The sequence below is a fragment of the Neomonachus schauinslandi genome, chromosome 6 (assembly GCF_002201575.2).
Source record: "Neomonachus schauinslandi chromosome 6, ASM220157v2, whole genome shotgun sequence".
In the NCBI taxonomy this organism is placed as follows: Eukaryota; Metazoa; Chordata; class Mammalia; order Carnivora; family Phocidae; genus Neomonachus; species Neomonachus schauinslandi.
In genome coordinates, this window is record NC_058408.1 from 129,232,617 (window position 1) to 129,252,440 (window position 19,824).

Genomic DNA, 19,824 nt, shown 5'->3' on the forward strand with positions numbered 1-19,824 from the left:
TTCTGTAAGTAGGAAAGATGATGCTCAGAGAGCTAAAGGGACTTGCCTGAGGTCACCTGGTTAGTGGGTAACTGAGCTTGGAACCTAGATTGACCAGAGATCTTCTTCTCCAAAGCCTGGCATTCCTTCCATGAGGGCACACCACCGCCCGGCCCATTCCCACTGTGCCAAGCGCAATCCCTTGACCCAGTGGCTCGAGTAAGATGTGGGTGGCTGGAACTGGTGGAGAGCCCCCCCGAGTACAGGGAGACCACGTGGCCCGGCCAGGCCTTGGACAAGCCTGTAGCCAACACTACGGGTGCTGGTGTGGGGCCCAAGACCCCAGGCCTTGCTGCGGATACGTCCTGATCACAGCAGCTCAAAAGATGGTGAGCACACTGAGCAGAGATGAGGCCGGGGCCTTGCAAGGGCGCCAGTTAGAAGTACAGAAAACAAACAAAAAGAGAGAGTGTCCCGAAACCCCGGGACTGGAGACCTGGCCAACCTCAATAGCAGCCTCACCACCTTCCTGGGGAGGAATGAGAAGGGCGAGGAGGCACAGCCTCTGGTGTGGGGGGAGACCCACAGCCAGCCAGGGGGACAGCCGAGAGAAGGGGCATCGCTAAACGGCGGGGAATCCGTACCCCCAAGTTGGGGTATCTGAAGATGATCTTGCAGGAGGGAAGTCACCATGTGTGAAAAATCAGTCTGTTGGAATGTATAGGGGTACAGGGTCGGGGCTGTGTAGGAAGCACCTCTGAGTCTGGAGCCTCCGGGTTCTAACTTTAGCACCAGGCTGAGGGCCCAGGGTCGGGGAGCCTCAGTCAACTGGGGGCAAGTTGGGATGTGCCCAGGCTTGAGAGGGTGGCAACGCCTCAGTGAGGCCGAGAGATGCCAGGAGTCCTCAGAGACAGCTACCTCTATAGCAGGGGTCCACAGCCATGCCACAACCTGGCCCTGAACTCACCATGTGACACTAGGTAGGTGGCTTCCCTTTTCCAGGCTCTGTTCCTCCTCTGACAAAGGAGAGCTGTAGGCAGACGGTCAGAAATGTCTCCCTCAGCTTGGTGGGAACGGAAGGGGGAAAGCTCTCCTTCACCTGACATTTGGGGCCCTTGAAGGCCCTTGACACACCTTCTTATCCTGCTTATTGCTGGATGAACACCTTCTCGTAGGCCGCCTCAGACGCTGTGGCCCAATAACGCTTGTCCAGGCCCGCCTTCTGCGCCCTGGCAGGTGGCATTCTGGTTCACCCAGTTTGGATCCCCTTCCTCCTTCAGCAACTGGCTCAAGGCCCACCTTCCCCAGGAGACCTTCCTAACCAAGGGACGCAGGCACAGTCCCATCTCTGAACCCGACAGCATACACGAAAACCCACAGCCTTCTGGTCTTGCCCTCCCGTCCCCTCCGTAATACTGCTTAACCCCAACAACACTGTGCTGTCTGCCTTGCACTTGGCAGATACGCTATGAAAATGATCGACGCACTGCATCTGGGCCTTTATCCTGCAGGTAAGAGGGAGCCCTAGAATGCTATCCCCCGAGTGACAGGAAGATAGGGACAGCTGCTTCTTGTCCACTGCTGCACCCCGGTGCTGGGCACACCAGAGGGCGTGCACAAGGGGCTCCATGTGTGTCGACTGAATCAGCAAACCACATCATGTGGAAGCACTCCCTGCATGGAGGAGGTCACTCAAACGGGGCTGAGACTAGAGAGGTCGTGGGGGGGGGGAAGGAGGCAGGATGGCAGCTCTTCCTTGGGTCTGGCGAGGTGACGGGGAGGGGCTGGGACAGGTCTATTTATTTGGACAAAGGGGAAAGCAGAGTGGGCTAGGGCCCTGCCCAGCACTGCCCAGCCTCTGCCCTCATGCCCTCAGCCCCGCTCACAGGGCCCTGGGGAGCAGGTCTCACAAATGCCCCTAACCATCTACCCGTCCAGTCCAGCCCCGGCCATGGACCAGGCCGAGCCAAATGCTGGAACATGCACACAACTCTTCTGCAGGAAGCTTCCCTTTTGACCACTTTTCTCCTATCCCAGCCAGGGCTTTAACAAGACTGACCTCTTCTCCTGTTCTCTGGGGCCTGGGGAACTCACACAGCAGAGCACTCTGGGGCTTCGCTCTCTAAAGAAGTAAAATCCACAAGCACGAGATATGCAAACAACCAGATTTCCAAACACTGGATAAACAGCATGTGTTGGAAGTCCACACCCCACCTCCCAGCTGTGCAACCTTGGGGCAAGTCACCTAACCTCTCCGGGCTTCAACTTCCGCCTCTGAGAGACAATGTCAACATCTGCCCTTCGTCTTACCAATGGGTTTTACAAACTGCCTGGTTCTATATCTTGTAAAACATAAAATATTCTGATTCAGAAACAAGTCACATTGAAAAAATGTCCCAAATCCACTACCGGAGGGCAGGCGTGAGCAAGCAGTCTCCAGGTGGCCTTCACCTCTTCAAGGACACCCCCTGCTCACCCGGCCCCAGCAGGGTATAAAAGAGAACAGACTTGCAGGCTTCAGGCCACTGTGCTTAGAATGACCCTTAAAACACAAGGTTCTGGGACATGGTGATCGAAGGGCCACTCAGGGCAAGGCTGATGGGCCAGATGTAACAGGAGAAAGGGATCTGTGCACCAATTTCAAAAACCTACTCGTGGCTTGCTCACTTTATGGCCAGTCCTTGGCAGACTCTTTCTCTTAGTTTGGCTTTCTCTCACCTCCCGTGGAGCCTGGGCCACTTCCCCACAATTTAGTCCAATAAAAGCTTAGGGGAGGCAAATATATTTTAGCATGAGCCTAAAAAGCGCCTGCCTCAGAAGGGAAATGTGGAGTTGGGACTGAAACAGTTAAATGAAACAACCCCCCCCCCCCAGGAATTCCATATAGCACATTTTCAGTGTAGGTAGAAATGACGCTGGGGGTTACGTGAGCCATAAGCCGCTCTCCACTTAGTCTCACCAAGCTTCACAGGGCAACTTGTTTAACTGGGTCACCCTGGCTTTCCCCCGTGATGAGACCAGGGAGTGCGGGTCAGCACTGGGAACCCAGAGGATGAGGTTATGGAATCTGAAAAGATGCTGATAGAGAGGAGGGCGGTCAACCCTGCTACCATGAGTGGTTACTGGAAACCCAAGTGCTGAGAATATAGCATCACACAGCCGCGGGGTCATCTGGGGAAAAACCAAGAGGCGATTTCTCAACCCAAATTCCCTGAGGTCCTGACAAATTATATTCCCCAGAAAGTGCCACAATCGCAGGGTGGAAATCTGTGATGTAAGGGTGGAGGGAATGCTGTGTGGGGAGCTCTTCCCCTGCACTTGAGCCACGCAGGGAGACCTGTCACTTCTACCAACGACAAAGGCCGTGTATGTGCATGCGTGCGTGCGTGCTGGGAACAGGCGGGGGGCATCTAGCGGTGCCAGCTCCCTGGGCCCCTGGGCTGGGGTATGTCCAGGGAGGGGAGTGAAGTCACCTGTTGGCTACACTGCAAGACTCCCACCTGGGATGTGGTGGTTGTTATACCTAGAATCACACACCTAGACCCGGTACCACCTGGCCTCTCCTACTTCTCTGCCCTCGTTCACCACCACCCTCCCCAGACCAGCTGGGGCCTTTGGTTCTTCCTCTGCTCACTGAGCTCCAGGCACGATCAGCAGGGAAGGCCTTCAGAGAGCCCTTCCCTGGCCATGCCCTATCACCTCCTCCCCAGCTTATTCACCGTCGTAGGGCCCCGTTTCCTGCACGGCACTTTTCAAAATCTCAAATTATTTTCCTGGTTTCCTTGTGACTGTCTCAGCACTCCATGGGAGTCCCAGGGGGGTGGGACTTTGTGGGTCTCATCACCTCTGACCCCAGCCTGGCACTTAGTCAACTAATACGGATTTAGGGACGACAGGTCATGTGAAGATTAGCCTTGCTAGGGGCTGGGCGCTGTGTGGTTTAAGTGTTCCCTTGGTGTCCAAGCCCGGAAAAGCAGCCTTTTGGAGACGCCCGTGAACAGACTCAGTGTAAGCCTATTTGCCCCCCAGAACGGAAGGCAGTTGGTGCTGCCCTGAGGAGCAGCTGGCCTCACTCTGGCCCTGGAGCTGGACTGCCAAGGTCACCGCTAAAACACCGCCTTCGCTCAGAAACGACTGCTCAAGGGCAACTCAGGACAAGCTGGGTCCGCAGAGCCAGTGTGAGGTCGGAGCGACCAGCCACCCTGCTTGCCTCACCTGAGCAGGTGGAGGCGAGACACGGCGGCACCCTGGCGGCCACGGTCCCCCCCCCCCAGCCCCCCAGCCGTTCGGCTGCTGGCTCCAGGCAGGTGGTCAGTCCCTGGCCGTGCTCAGTGCGACAAGCCCTTGGACTCCTCCCTGACAACAGCCCGTGCCGATCTCGCTTGAGGAGAGAGCGATTTCCAGTTCTCAGAAACACCTTCCCCTACCCCCCCAGCTGGACCCACTTGCTTCAAGTGCCACTGTTCTCACGTCCCTCACGGCCCCCTCCTTCCTTGCCCCTCCACTGCGGCCCAATGTCCACTTTCTTCATCAGGACGCACCTGCTAGAGGCGGCCAGATGCTTTGCCTTGCTGTCTCAGCCCCAGCAGGCCCAGCCCCCCACCTGGTATCCCCTCATGTGGACGTGGAATTCCTTCGCCTCTCTGCCTACCTAACCCCATCTCTCCAAGGCCCAGCTCGATGCCTCCAACTCCTCCAGGCAGCCTTCCCGGACTCTGTGAGTCCCCCACCCCCCCTCGTGTACTTCAGCTCTGTGCCATGCAACAGGGCCACGGAGTGACGTCAAGCCAGCAAGAGGGGTCACGGGTGAGCCTCTCCTCTTCCCTCAGCCTTGCTCACAGCTCGTGACCCTGCGAGGATACTGCCTCTGGGTCACCAATGGGAACTTGACTTTTGTCTCCAACTCCTTTCCTGTCACAGGCTGGGGCAAGGACAGTTACCCAAGCAAGGGCTCCGAAGGTCCAACTCTGGTCTCCAACACGGTCTGGGGGCTTCACTGCCCTGCAGGAAGCTCCCCACTTGCCCTACCCACCTCACAAACCAACAGGGCTGAGAGAATCCTCAGACACTACTGAGCACAACCCATTCTCTGGCCAGGCAGGGAAACGGAGGCCACAAGAGGAAAACTGGCCTGCCGTGGGCCCCAACATCAACCTTTGGCAGGGCTGCCTTCGTCCAGCGGTCTTCCTGGCGACCACCACGTCCTGAGCACTTACTGTGTGCAAGGCCCTGCACCAAGCACTGAATTCCTTCTGAATTGGCATAGATCAACCCTCTGGCTGTGGGTACAATTATCCCCATTTTACAGGTAAGGAAACGGATGCTTAGAAGCCCCAACTAACTTTCCCAGGCTCGCCACTAGCAAGCGCCAAGTCAAGATGAAAACCAGGCCCATTTAAGCTGGAGTCCCTATTTGTCTTCACTAGGCTATCCTGCAGTCTCATTCTCAAAACAATCTCTAGCCTGCAGTGAATAAAGCTGGGCTAAGGGGCCCCAGGCGGAATTAGGATACCAGCTTCTGCTCCAGGATTTATGCCCCGTGGCCCTTTCCCTTGCAGCCAGCGACGTGAGGCAGAGAACAACTGCATGCCGGAGATAGTCTTAGACCAGAATGGACTTTGGAAATTGCTGATTAGGCTGACACAGCAGGAACATGCACGCGCTATACTTAGGAAGAGAAGAGAGGTCAGAGGACCAAGGCTGTCTGACAGCTGGGACAGCACCCCATGGCGGCCAGTTACCACATGCAGATGGCGGCTGCCATCAACCAAACTCTTAAAAGGCTGTGGCAGAGCTAGTTGTGTTAGTTCACTTATCTGCAATGCAGGCTACAATAAACCTGCCCTTCTAGAAACAGCCTATCCTCTCTTTATCGGGATAACTCTTTTCTAGGGTAGCTTGGCAGTCTGCACTAGCGATCAGGCGGTTCCTTAGTAAGCACATCATCTAAGCAGATGACACAGAAGCTACCTCAGAGAAGTCCACTGAAGACATCATCAAGTCTGAGAAGCTGCCCCAGCCTCACAATACAGTCCACCCCTTAACTACCCAGAATGCTCACATCGAGGCGAATCTAAGCTTCATAAAGACAGGAACGTTATGGGTATGCACCCAACCAGCATGGGGCCTGGGACAAAGGAGGTATTCAAGAATTGTGAAGTGAACGAATGGGTGGATAAATGAATACTAGATAAGTAGATTTCTCCCTTATAAAAAGCCCATGTAGAACCAGTTACAACAATGTTCATCAGGAAATATCAAAGTAACAGAAGAGATACATCCCTCAACGTTAGAAGGATTCCAACTCACAAAAACACATGGCTGGAGAATGGATTGCCTTTGACAGTACAAAATCATCATCACGACACACAAATCTGAGAGGAAAGCTTATGAGTCTGTCTTCTCTGTCAAACAATAAACGGTTACATTTGATGCCCCCTCCAGAAAAGCCCATATGCAGTGTGCATCACTGCCCCCTTACACTCGTGAGGAAACCGAGGGATTCCTACATACATCACAAAGTCGGGGTCACATTAGATCTTAAACCTAGTGCTCAGATTCCAGATTCTTTGTTTCTCCACTATGCACATAGCTGCCAAACAAGTAACACAGTTTGCAGCCCAACACGTTTTTGTTACCCCTCTATATCTCCTTTCTTTAAAACCCGCTTTCCAACAGCCACTGCTGAGGTGCTTGGCTAGGTAGCCATGTTTCTAGCCCGCGGGGCTTCTCCCGGATGCAGCTGAGTGGCCCGGGGCGGGACATCTGACCTAAGGTCTGCCGAGTCACTGGCTGGCCAATCAGATTCAGATTCGAACTTCAAATTTTGAACTCAGAGAACCAGAAGCCACAGACCAACAGCAGGTGAATAGGCAGCTGCTTTAAGGGGACAGGAGGAGAAGTCAGGCCGCTCTGCAGGGAGAAGATCCCAGGGGGCTCTACATCTTGGGTACACCCAAGAGCGAGACAGAGACAAGCGTGGCTGATCTGGCTCGGGCCGACTCTCTGGTTCCCCCGCCGCCCGTGAGGCTGGGATGTACTTCACATCCTCAGGTTCGGTGAGATTTTTCTGCAGCCTTCAAGCATCTCTCGAGCAAGTCTGAGTGGACTTCTGTCCTCTGCTCACTACTCAGTTGGGACTAAAGCAGTGATTTTTGGACGGGACTGAGATGTGCAAACTCCCCAAGGCTGAGTGTTCTCACCTGGACAATTTCTCACCTGCATGGACCAACGGAGCTCAAAATTCCTTGCCAGCACAACGCTGATCTTAGTCCTATAGCTACATGCCTCGAAGGAAGTGTAAGAACTCCCAGTGTTATCATGCTGGGGCCAGAAAAGAAACAAAGACTCAGAGAAGGAAAGCAGAGGCAGGAAAAGAATGAGCATCTGGTGACTCATAGCCCCACGTCCTCCTGGGGCCTCTAGTCCTAAGAAGAAGGAAGCAATGCTGGAAAGCTGGAGACAAGCTTTGCTCAACACAGACCAGAGCAACTGGGATCCTGCCATCACCACGCTGCCAGAAGTCAGACCAGATTATACCTGCTTGAAGGCGAAGCCAATGTGGTCTTTGAGGCATAAGAATTTCCCACAAAGGCGGGGTCTCAGGTACTGCTGTCTATGGGAAGGGTGGAGGGGTTCCCAAGGACAAGATCACAGTGACTTGTCAAAGCAAGCAAAGCTGTTGAATCTTTCTGCGGGATCTGTCCCTGCTCACGAATGGAAAAAAAGAGTGCTTTCTGGCTTGGCCCCAGGCCCACTGCTTGATCAAAAAGGGTTTCCCTGAAGCCACTCAGCTCACTTTGGGAGTCCTTGACTTCTGTCCACCTACATTCCCAGGAACAGGCTTGTCCTCGGTGCTGGGTACACATCAGATCCTCTCAGCTGTTGCTTGGCCCCAAGTTCAAAGTAACAATTAACAACCTGAATTCCCACAACCTATGACCACCATGCTGGAAGGTGGGACGCAGAGTCATCCTTCTGATGTTCCAGGGAGACCTGTGGTCATCTCACCCAGCCCATGTCTCTCCCCAACCTGCAGTGTCAGCAGCTTGTGGTGATCCTACCCGGGATGAGCCCATTCTCACCCTCCCCCCACGTCCTCTGTAGAGGGCAGAGATCTCAGCTGTTGGACTCTAAGAAAATGACTTAACCTCTCAGTCTGTTACGTGAGCCACAAAATTTTTTTTTTTTTTAAAGATTTTATTTATTTATTTGAAAGAGAGAGAAACAGCATGAGAGGGGAGAGAGCCAGAGGGAGAAGCAGGCTCCCCGCTGAGCCGGAAGCCTGATGTGGGACTCGATCCCAGGATTCCGGGATCATGACCTGAGCTGAAGGCAGTTGCTTAACCAACTGAGCTACCCAGGCACCCGAGCCACAAAATTTTTAAAGAGCCTTTTACCGCATGGGGTCATTTCCTGATTCTAATAAAATGATAACATATCACATGGCACCAGTGTTTACTGTTTACTGACTCTGAATTGCCTTCCAGACACATCTCTCTTTAGACCAATGAAATTACAGAGCCCTGGCAAAACCACACCTCCAAATCACTCGGTGTCTATGGTCCCAGGCAGAGGGCTTGGATGAGCAGGCAGAGCCAGAGGTTGGTGGACCCCTCCATGGACACTTCTTCTAGCCAAGACAGAAGGGGACACAGGCAGAGTCCCTGCTCTCAGTGGGCAAGGCAAGGCCCTGCAGGGTGGGGATGGTGCTAACTGGGGCTACTGCCTCAACAATTGGAGTGGAAATGCCTTAACACGCCCACCATGTCCCAAGGTCAGAGGCATAACAATTGGGTCTTTGTTAGAGAGTTCAAAAGCTTCACTCACCACTCCTTCTGAAGCCAGCTTACAGGATGCACAACACACCTCCCCTCCCCCACCTCAGCCGTCCAGCTTCCTGAACTGGGCAACCACTGTCCCAAGGATCTGCACTTTGGTCCTCTTGCTCTCTCCCCTCCACCCACTTAGTTTCTCTGGTTAAACTGGCTGTACATGCCAGGCCCCCTGGTTTCTGCCAGCAACAGACAGTGTGGGTTTGCATGGCAGACCTAGCACTCCAGGGTCCCGGTGCAAACATGCGCTGCTGAGCAGCTCTCTCCACCAAAAGTAAAGATACAAAAGTCCTGGAGAAGGAGAAAAGCCGTGTTTGGGGAGGCTCTCTCCACCTGACATCTAGGGCCCTAAAGGGGCTCCCAGCCATGGAGTTCAGACCTGGGAAGAAGGCTCAGGAAGGTCATTACTCAAGCTTCTGCTTCTAAGCAGCCACCAAATTATCTCCACTTTACAGAAGGGTTAAGTGAGGCCCAGAGGGATTAAGGGACTTGCAGCCATCTAGCCAGTAGGTGGTGGGCAGGATCTTGCTTCCAGAACAGTAGCTCCGTCAGACGGGGGAGTCACATAGCCACCAGGGAGTCCTCAGGAGTGGAGGTGTCTCTACGTTTTCTCTCTGTCAGGGCTCCCCCCGCTAGGTAGGACTTCCAAGTATTCCTAGAATCCTGGGTATGGGATGGGAAGGTGGAGGGAGGACGTCCCTGGGAACCAGAGTCTCCGAGCATGCCGACTTCCTTTCGTGTGGGGTCTTTTCCCTCCTGGCCAGTGGTGGTACCCAGAACCATGGGGGTTATATAGCTGTGCTGGTGACACAAGGCAGGGGAGGTGGCAGGAGGGTCTCTAAGCCAGAACTCTACTTCTGAGCAGCCCCGACCTTATACAGAGAAGTGGGCACATCTCTCCCCTCGGAACGCGCTCCAAAACGTCTGCCTCAGCAGGTGCCTCCAACACCATCAGAGATCTCTTCCTTTGGGTCTGGAGGTGCTCAGGGTTTCCAGAGCCAGGCCCCTGTGACAATGCCAGCTTCCTGGGAGGTAGGCGGGGTGGGGGTGGGGACGAGTAGGTGGGGGTGGTGCTAGGACAAAGGCTGAAGGCAAAGGTGTGCAGGCAGCAGACCAGTGTGGGGGCCTGGGGTGGAGGGCTCAGGCCTTAGGCTAGGGGTGTGGCTCTGCTGGGTGGGGACGGCCTTTGCCAACCACCTTGCCAATGACTCCAAGCACAAAGACAAAGCCTGACCTCTCTGAAAGGTCTGTCAGGACCCCAGACCCAGGAGGGCCAGGAGTCAGACCTATGTTGGCATCACAGCTCTGTTCTCAGGGAGCACAGTTCCTGAGCCTCCTGCAGCAGGAGCCTGAGCTCACCTCCCCCAGGAGGTCTGCTGGGATTTCCTCAGCATCTCTACAGCTACTTGCTGCCCACAGGCATAGGACTCAGGGGCCCAGGAATGTCCCTGTTCTGCTTTTGCCCTCCGAGGACTCATTTCCCCTCAGTCTGTCTGTGCCTCGGTTCCTCTATCTATAGAATGGGTACAGTCATCCTTTGGTCTGTCCCCCTTTCAGGGCTCAAAATATTGGAAGGGAAGGGAACTGAGCAGGACAGGAAAAGAAAACCAGGCCCCTCCCCTCTGGGAGTGTCCAAATACTGCCCAAAGAGGATCCCGTGCAAGGGACCCTCCCTTGCAGCTAACTGGAGCCAAAATAAAACACCCCAGCAACCAATTCAAGCCCCAGCGGGATACAGGCAAACTGCTGGTGGAGGTCTTGGCCCTGCACCTCAGACTGACTGATTCAGGCGCTCCTCCCTCCACGTACAGAGATGCCTGCCGCACCTGTGGTCCCGGTGAGGACCGTGGAACCAGCAGCCCTTGGAGAGCCTGGGCAGGGCCCCAGACGAGACAAAGCCTCAGCTCCCAATGACAGGGCGGCTGCCATAGGGCCCTCCCTGGCCCTTCTCCCCCTGTCTGGGCCCTCTTCCCAGGTCCTGGCGGCCTTCAGCTCTGCAGGGGGCAGTCAGCTCACCACCCAGACACTAGCCAAATCCCACAGGCCTAGCCTTTCCTGAGACAACCCGTTGCGGGGGGTGGGCAAGAACCCTGGCCCCCCACAGTGACATCATGGCCGGCCTTCCCCACCAGCTAGTCGGCTTCTCTTGCCCCTGCCCAGACCCTGGCTTGGAAGATGGCGCCAACAGGGGAAGCTGCCCTAAGGTGCCCCCTGAGCCAGGAGCCACCTTCCCTGTGGCCTCAGTGGGCACGGGGACCCTGAACAGGGGCTGGGCCGTTGTACCGGCTTCTGCCACCCTGGCCTCACATGCACACAAGCCGGTTCATTTCCCTGGGGCTGGGGAGACATTCTTCCACCACCAGGCAAAGTGCTGGCCTGCAGCCCAAACCAACAGGGGAAACTTCGGCCTCCTCAGCCCTCTCCCCCACCAGATGGAAATAACGTACAGCTGCAGAGGTGGGGGAGGAGGTAGGGAACAAAACCAGCCAGACGTCCGGCCGTCTGTCCGTCCCAGGAGCCAGGCCGGCCATCTGGGCACTCACCGCTCTCGTTCTTCTCGATGACATCCACCACCTCCCCGGCCTGGAGGCTCAGCTCCGAGTTCTCCTGCTTCTTATAGTTGGACACCACCACGTACTGTTCCAGGATCATGGGCTCGGCGTTGGTGTCGGCACCTGGCGAGGGCAGAAAGCACGCAGTGAGCCAGCGGCCGGCCATGGCCCCGCGGCCGGGGCGCCCCCTGTCCATCGGGGGAGGCTGCTCGGTCGCCAGCGCCGCTGCCGCTCCGAGGGGCCGCCCGCAGCCGGGGCTCGCAGCTCGCCGGGCCCCAAGGACAGGCCATATAGCAAGGCCCCACACCGGCCCGCTGCGCCGCGGGGACCGGGGGACATGGGGAGCCGGGCGGAGAGGGGAGGGGGGACAGCCGGGGCCGAGCGGAGGCCCAGGAACCCGAGAGGAAGAGCCTGCCGCTGCGATGAGTCAGTCACAGCCCGGCACCAGCACGAGCGAGCGGGAGGAGAGGCCTGGTGCGGACGTGGTCTCCCCAGACCCCTCGGCTGGCAGGGGCGCGACAGGAGGGCCGCCCATGAGGGCTGAGGCCGGACGGAGGAGAGAGAGCGAGCGAAAGGCAAGGCAAGGCAAGGAGGAGGGCTCGTGCCTCTCCCCCCAGCCTCTGTGAACCCAGAGGAGAGAGAAGCAGCGGTCCTCCTCTTGGGAGGGAGAGGGAGCGAGCAGCAGGGAAGTCTCCACAGCCCGGGCCCAGGCGAGAAGTCAAGAGGGTTTGAGGCCGCCAATCACTGGGGTTTACTTGCAACCCTTAAATAGAAACACATGAGACCCATCGAATGAGGAGCTAGGGGTGGAGGCAGGGGAGGGGGAGGAGGGCCGAGACTGTTTACTTGAAACCCAAGAAGACAGTCCCAGCGCCAGCAACCAGGCGAGCCCAGCCCGCCCCCCGCCAACTTTTCCTCAAGTTCGGCTCACCAAGGCGCTGCCACTGAGCCCAGGGGCCTGGTGCAGACAGACCAGCCCTAGGCCGGCTTCACTCTGGCTTGGTGGCTGCCCTCTGGCCACATGGAGACTGATTCAGTCTCCCTCTACCCTTTAGGGCTGGGCTTTGTGGTCAGGCTCTGGGAAGCCTCCAGCCACCCTCTGGCAGGTGAGTGGTCAAAAGGTGGGGCTCTGCAGAAGGAGGGCAGATGGGCTGTAGGCTCCCAGAGGTGGGGACAAAACACCTAAGACAGGGCATGCCCTGCTAGGAGCTGAAAGGAACCACAAACCAGAGACCTATCGCTCACTTCCTACAGGAAGCCTTCTCAGACCACCCGCAGCCCAAAGGGAATTCCTACCACACTTTAACTATGTGTCTACCACCCTATACATCTGTCAGTCTCCTGGAAGGCTAGGGGACCCACCACCAGCATGGCTATAGAAATGGCTGAGAGGGTCCCTAGGTTCCCTACGGCACCCTTGGTGCTTTAGCCTACAGCCACATTCCTTACACGCCTGAGTCTAACTCGGCACATGGCCTGTGTCAGGCACGTACCCTGTCCCATTTTATCCTCACCACAACCTTTCTACCTTCCCATTTCACCAAAGACAACTCAGAGGCCCAGAGAGGGCAAGAGGCTTGCCTCAGCTCACACAGCTGCTATGAAGAGAACCAAACTCACTCAGTGTTTTAGGTTCAAGCCCATCTCTCTTTCTATTGAAGAACTGCCTCTTGGATTTCTATTTCCAGACACCCATTCTTCCAGCACAATGATCTTCAACTTGGCTCCACAGAATTGCCTGGGGGGGCTTTGAAAGAATACCGAAGCCTGGGTCACACCCCCAGAGGTCCAGATTTAATTGGTCGGTATTTTTTGGACACTCCCTCCTCCCCCGTGGTTCCCAGGTGCAGCCAGGGGAGGGAGGCACCGCTTAGACCTCTGGGTCTTTCCATGAGGAAGGCCCCATCCAACCCAGGGCAGGGAGCAACAGAAGGAAAGAAACCTACTGCTCCTGACGGTTTTCTCCCATCAGGGGTGGGCTCTGCAGCCCCAGCTCAGCCCTCTGGAGCCCCAGAAGGGACCCTGTCCCTGCAGAGCCCTGCCACATGGATCCGCACACGCACAGCCCCAGGCAGCCCCACCAAAGCCCGGATCGGATTTCAGGCAGAAATGCGACCAACAGCTGGGCAGCAGGGCCAGCCCACTCTGCAGTCAGATGGGGCCAGCTTTTGCGCCTGCCCCTGCCAGCCGGACAGAGGCAGCACTGGGCATGGTGCTGACAGAGACTACCTCCCGCTGTGCCCCTGGGGGGACGGCAGTGCCTCGGTGGCCAAGAGCACCTCTTCAGTGAACCTAACACTAAGGCCCAGCCCCTGCCCTGTGAGATACAGGGGCTTCCTTTCAGTTTGTGGGAAAGGAAAACTCAGGCTACAAACAGAAAAGAGGAGCTCCCAGCGGGTCAGAGAGCTTCCAAATCCCAAGAGCCCTGATTATACTGACAATTAAGAGCAGACCCTCAGGAGCTCACTCAGTCAACACGATGCCAAGCACCTGAGTCATTTTATTGTCTCACTGGATCCTCACAACAAGCCTTTGTGGTAGGTTCTGTTATAGACCCATTTTATACATAGGCAGACTGAGGCTCATGAGGGTAAGCAATTTTCCTAGGGTCACACAGCTGGGACTTGAACCCACACGCACCAACAGGGGGTCGCTCGAGTTCTGAACTTCTCTCCTATATGCCGCCTGCAGAGAGCCGTTGATCCCTGGTTCCCAGAGGGACCCTGCCTCACCCTATCTTTAACCAGCACACAGTTGGCATTTAATAAAGACTGGAGTGTGGGTTCCTTGTTGACCGTTGCTACATCTGCTGAGCAGACCACAGGGCCTATTAGGTAGTAGGCATTCAGTAAGTGTTTGCAAGATGAATGAATGAAACAAACAAATAGGCAAACAGATGAATGGAGTGATTTAGTGTTTGTTTCAGAAGTCACTAGAGCTAAACCAGGCAGGGCCTTGCCTCTGACATTCGGGAAAACTGGACAACTGTGGAAGGGGGAAAGGCGAGATGGGGAAACAGAGGCACAGAAGAGCAAGGAGCGATGAGTTTGTGGCCAAAAGCTGCTAGAGAGGACAAGCTGGGGTGCTGGGGAGTGGAGAGACCTCAGCTTACTTTAATCCAAGCCAAGGGAATCTGAGGCAAAATTTCAAAGAGGGGAAAAATGCCGCCCCCACTGCCCTGACCCCCGAGCCCCTTGGAAAACTGGCCTAAGCTTTCTGAAGACTGACATTTTGGGACACAGGTAGAAAAGAGAACATTCTCCAGGGATTCCAGAACACAGCAGACAGGCGGTGGCACCTCTTGGAGGCTGCTCCAAAGGCTGTGGGATGGACAGATGGACACATAGACACTCTGCCCTCCTGGCTGCACTCCCCTCCCCCAGCACATGCAGGCTCCCAGCTCCCTCTCTCTGGCACCTGCCTCTCAGGATGTTGCCTGCCCAGGGCTGCCTGGGCAGGCGGCAGGTGTGCGAGGCGAGCAGGTATCCAAATGAGAAACCACTCGGCAGGCGGGCCGCCGGTAGGTGATGTCATCCCACAGAGGCTGCTCTGGATCCCCTCCCAGCCAAGGCCTGGAAAATTGGGGGCTGGAGGAGTCAGCCCAAAGGAGGAGGAGGGGCAGGGGCAGTGGATGAAGCCTCTAGTCTTTAGATGGGACAGGTTTGACAGAGGTACGGAGAAGGGGTGTACCCCTTCTAGAGAGGAGAGCCCCTCCCAGGTTGGAAGGGGACTTTGTAACAGTCTTGTCCAGGGATGGGCCCTTTATTACTCAGAGCCCCTGGCTGGATCTGCTAGGGCTCTGGCAGGTCCCTGGAGCCCTTCCCCACACCTGCATTCCTCCAACTAACACCTGGATGGACCCCTGGCTCCTGCCTGATTCTGCCTGCCAACTTAAACTTTGAAATGAGGCTTTTGCCAAGTCAGTCCCCTGCTCCAATACCTTCAATGGGTCCCTGTTGCCTACAGAATAAAGGCCAAATTCAAGCTCAGTCTTTCTGACAATCTGAGTTCCCCAAGTTCCCTGACATATAACCCTCCTGTTCCAGGCCACATTCATGAGTCAACATATGTATTGAGGGCACCATGTGCCCACCACACTGTTCTATGTGGGGTCTTACCTCCAAGCCTTTGCCTTAGCTGCTTCCCCTGCCTGGAATGCCTTCGCTTCTTCCACCAACCCCAGTTCTACCCAACCATCTCTGACCCTCCAGGAGCTGCCTGATTTTACTCTAGCCATGGTGCTCACTCTTGGCCTCTGCTGGATTTGTTTGTAGGGTACTGAGCCCTAGTCAGCTGTGTGCTTTAGACAAGAGTCTCCCTGATGAGAGTACTTGCCCCAGGCCTGGTGCCATAGGACAGGGCACTGGCCTCAGCTGCCTGTGACTCAAGATGCAAAAGCAGAAGATTCAAGTTTGAGGGTCTGAGGTCCAGTCCTACTTTGCCCTTACTAGCTCTGTGACCCTGGGGAGGACACTTAACCTCTCTGAGCTTCAGTTTCCTCATCTGTAAACAGGTACAGTACCAGTACCTACCCTCAGTGGGCTGTTCTGTGCATGGAACTAGGTGATAGGGTTAATGCCCTATGTAAACTGTAGACACTGTTTATAAAGCAAACAGGAAATGGGAGATGTGGGGAGGAGCAGGAGGGGTTCAGGTTCCCCTGCAGCCTCAGAACAAGCAGGCAGCTCAAGGCAAGGGCCACAGGCGCCAGGAAAAGGGCGGCTGCGGCTGTGTCCCTGAAACATGCCTCTCTCAAACCGCACCTCCTGGCAGGCAGTGGATCCTTGCCAGCTGGAGAGCCAGATCAGAGCCCCCTGGGCCCACTCTGGGGAGGATGCCAGGCTAAGCAGCCCCAGGACTCTTATCTACGAGGATCCCCCACATCAGCCCCTTACCTCTGAGTTTCCTGCCTCATGCCCTCTCTGACATTCCAGGTGGGGAAACCAAGGCCCAGAGAGAGCTGGAGGCTTGCCCAAGACTCCAGCCCTGAACTCCTCCTCTGGCTGGTTTTCCCCGGCCCACACTGCTTCCCCTCAGCCTCTCACTCCAAACAGCTGGGCTCATCCTGAGAAGCCAAGCCCTGCGGTGGCCCCCGCCCCAGGCTCCCCACGTTCTCACTGACCCCCCAAACCTTGGCATCCCACCAAAGGTCCCTCCAAGCCCCTCACAACTGGTTCCTCCTGGGCTGGACTTGGCCTGCCAGCTTTTCTATAGGCCCCTGGGCGGCCAGGCTATACGTTTCGTGAATAAAATGTATTGTTGTAGGCCAAGTGGGCTCTGGCTCACTGGCTCGTGGAGAGGGGAAAAAGGGATAGGAGCCCAGTGATTAGTCAGACCCAGGCCCTCGTCACAGACAACACCAGAAGGATGACTGCAAGGAGCTTGGGACAGGCAAGGGGGTCCTCCTGCCTGCTGCCTTTCTCCTCTGGCCCCCTCCCAGGACATCCACCTCCAGTTCCCTGCCCACAGCTGTGGTGGGGAGGGGCTAGCCCAGGCCCTCTGACCTCTGACCCTTCTGCCTTGTCCCCCAACTCCCCAACCTGAATCTCTGCTCTCAGGTTTGGGCACAATGGGTGGTGGGGGGGTGGGATGGTGTGTGTGTGTGTGTGATGGTGTGTGTGTGTGTTAGCACTCTCAGAAATGGAGGGGCTCCTAGAAGCCCCTTCTGGAAATCCCACCCCTCTGCATGCTACCATCTCTGTAGCAGCTGAGAGCCCTAGACAGCCTCAGCAAGACCAGAGGCTAAAGGAAAGCCCCTGACCCCTGGCCCAGCTCTGCCTAGACACAAGGCACAGGCCCGAGTCCCTGAGGCCCACCCTGGGCCAGGCAGCCCAAAGCCTGGCAAGGCCGCTGAGGCAGAGGCGGCTCCAAGCTCTGGGGCATGGAGGCCGCGACATCAGTCACAGGATTCCCCGCCATGCTGCAGCTCCCCGGTGAGGACCACTGGAAACCAGGCTGGGGGGGGGGTGGGGTCTGGGACTTCGGCTCTCTGCCTCAAGTTAACTGCCTGAAGTGAGACTGACTGTCTTTGGCCGGCCCACCTCACAGGGATGGCCAGCTGAGCGATTGTACAAGATGACGGCCGCCTCGCCATCACCTGAGTGCTTTCTGCATGCCGGGCTCCCCGGGAGGTTGGCAGCGCACTGCTCAGGGAGGTTAAGTTCACACAGCCAGGACACAGCAGAGCCGGGGACAAACCCGCACGCTCTGCGTCCAGAGTGTATTTGTTTACACACCGGGCTATGTGCTCATCACCCATTGCAGGCTCCGAGGTTGGCTCTGAGGCCTAGAGAGGATTGGAAGGAGGGCAGTGAGTACAGCTAAGGGAAGGGCAAGGGGGGACCCAGAGGCCGGCCGGCATGCCGATGAAGGACTGTGATCTATCCCAGGCAAGAAGCTCCCACACGTGCATGCCCGGGACACACATGCTCACACACATGCACTCGGGGCAGTACCTGTCACGTCCTTCTTGGGAGACTCAGCCCAGCTGGAGAGCCACACTTCCGAGTCCCCCGAGAGCAAGCAGCAGCAGGAGAGAGAGGAGAGTCGGAGGAGGAGAGAGAACGGTTAGGCAGGCAGGAGGTCCACCAGGCAAGTGGCTGCAGGCGTCGCTTTGGGCTGGCGGCGGAAGGCGGGGGAGGGGAGGGGAGTGATTTCCTGGCCCTGGGCTGGCTGCTGGGCGTGGGCCCGAGTGATTACAGAGGCGCTGGGACACAGCCGGCTGGGATGGGGATAATGAGGTGCCTGCCGAAACGCAGGAATCCTCTGGAGCACAGAGAAGCCTACACAATCCCTGCCTGGAACGGGGCCCATGGGTTTTCACTGCCTGGAGGAAGCAGCCTGGACCTTTCTCTCTGGTCATGTGGGTGGGTGGCTGGCCCCACAGGGCCTGGTGGCTCTAAGGATCCTCACCAGGACAGCAGGCTCAGCAGCATGCACCTGGAACCTCAAACATCAGGGCTGGAGAGCCCAAGGCCAGTCTCCAGTCATGGGGCACCTCACCACTGGGCTCTGATGTCTTGTCCAGCCCTTACCCAATGAGGAAGACAGGTCGGGGTAGACTGAAAGGAAGCCTCACTTTGGACTCTCTAAAACACCCCGACTCCAACCCAGAGGGACGGGGACCTTTAGTGACCATCAGAGATGAGGGCTCTGTCCCAGGCTCAGACAGTCATGTCTGATCTGGGCCTCAGTTTCCTCATCTGTGAAATGAGGTTAGAAGTTGTCTTCCTGCCAAGAGGGAGGAGCGAAGTCAAAGAACCTAAAAGAACATACGATGGTGAGATGTGATAATAGTAATGTGATGAGGCAGAAAGCTCTCAGCTTAATCAGTGGGGTGAACAATTCTAGAATATCAGAGGATCAACATGTAATAAGCACTGACAGTACACTGAGACTCATTTACTGCCTATGACAATCCCTTGAGGTGGATCTGCATTTTTCACCCCATTTCACAGGAAGGGAAACCGGCCCAAGTTCCCACAAGCACAGAGTAGCAGAGTCAGAAACAGAACCAGGTCTGGAATCAGCCCTGGCGGGTGCTTTCTCTGCTGAATTTCCCATTGCCTCCAAAGGAGCACAGTGTTGGCTGCAGTGGGGACAATAAGAAGGAAACGTTGAGATGCAAGTCTGAGAGGCACCCAGCGCTGGCCAGGAAAGCTGCCTGACCCAATGGCAGATAGTAAAGATAACCGTAACGGCAGCAAAAGTTTACGTAGCATTTACTGTACACCAAGCACCGTGCTGAACACATACATGCGGTAATTCATTTGCTTTTCAGAATAAACCTGAAATGATAAGGTACTCCTTCCACTTCGTAGATGAGGAAAATGAACCAGAGAGGTTAAGTAACTCGCCTAAGGTCACACAGCTAGTACCATGTCCATCTCGTGTGGGGCCACAGACTTCGGGCAATCAGTGGATGCCACCCATCATTTAAAGCACCTGATTCTCCCTTGCTCAGCAAGTCACCTACCAGTTGCAGGCTGGCTCCCCATGCAGAACTGGGAAGCCCAGCCCTTCCAGCTCTCACTGTAGCCAGCGGAGAGGGGGTCTGGTAGAGGGGTTTAGCAAGGCCTCTGGAGTCTGACTGTGTGGATTCTCCCCTGTGAGGGACTTCCTTAACCTCCTGAACCTGTTCTCTCGCTTGTAAAAATGGAGATGAGACGATATACTTCCTTTCTAGGTATCTACGAGGATTAATGAGGTAATATGCAGTAAGTGCTCTGCATAGTGCCTGGTATACAGTCAGTGCTCAATGACAGCCACCACCGGCAACATCTCCCGTGAGCTCGGTTCAAACCAACCCTGGGGCTACCAGGAAAATCATCCTCCTGGGGTGGCAAGGTTGAGAACCAGACAGTGTTTGATACCAGATGTGCCAAGAAAACACAGATGCCTTCCTGTAGACAACCCCCAAACACCAGGTCACTGGTGGGACTGGGGGTAGAGAGACCCTG

General features: G+C 56.1%; 1 protein-coding gene across 1 annotated transcript in view; it reads right to left on the minus strand.

Moving 5' to 3' along the window:
* Positions 1 to 19,824, minus strand: part of SH3PXD2A (SH3 and PX domains 2A) — a 237,123-nt gene that overhangs the window by 45,986 nt on the left and 171,313 nt on the right. The window contains 2 exon segments of the mRNA XM_044916140.1: positions 11,357 to 11,488; positions 17,821 to 17,865. Of these exon segments, the coding sequence (XP_044772075.1) occupies positions 11,357 to 11,488; positions 17,821 to 17,865 (177 nt within the window).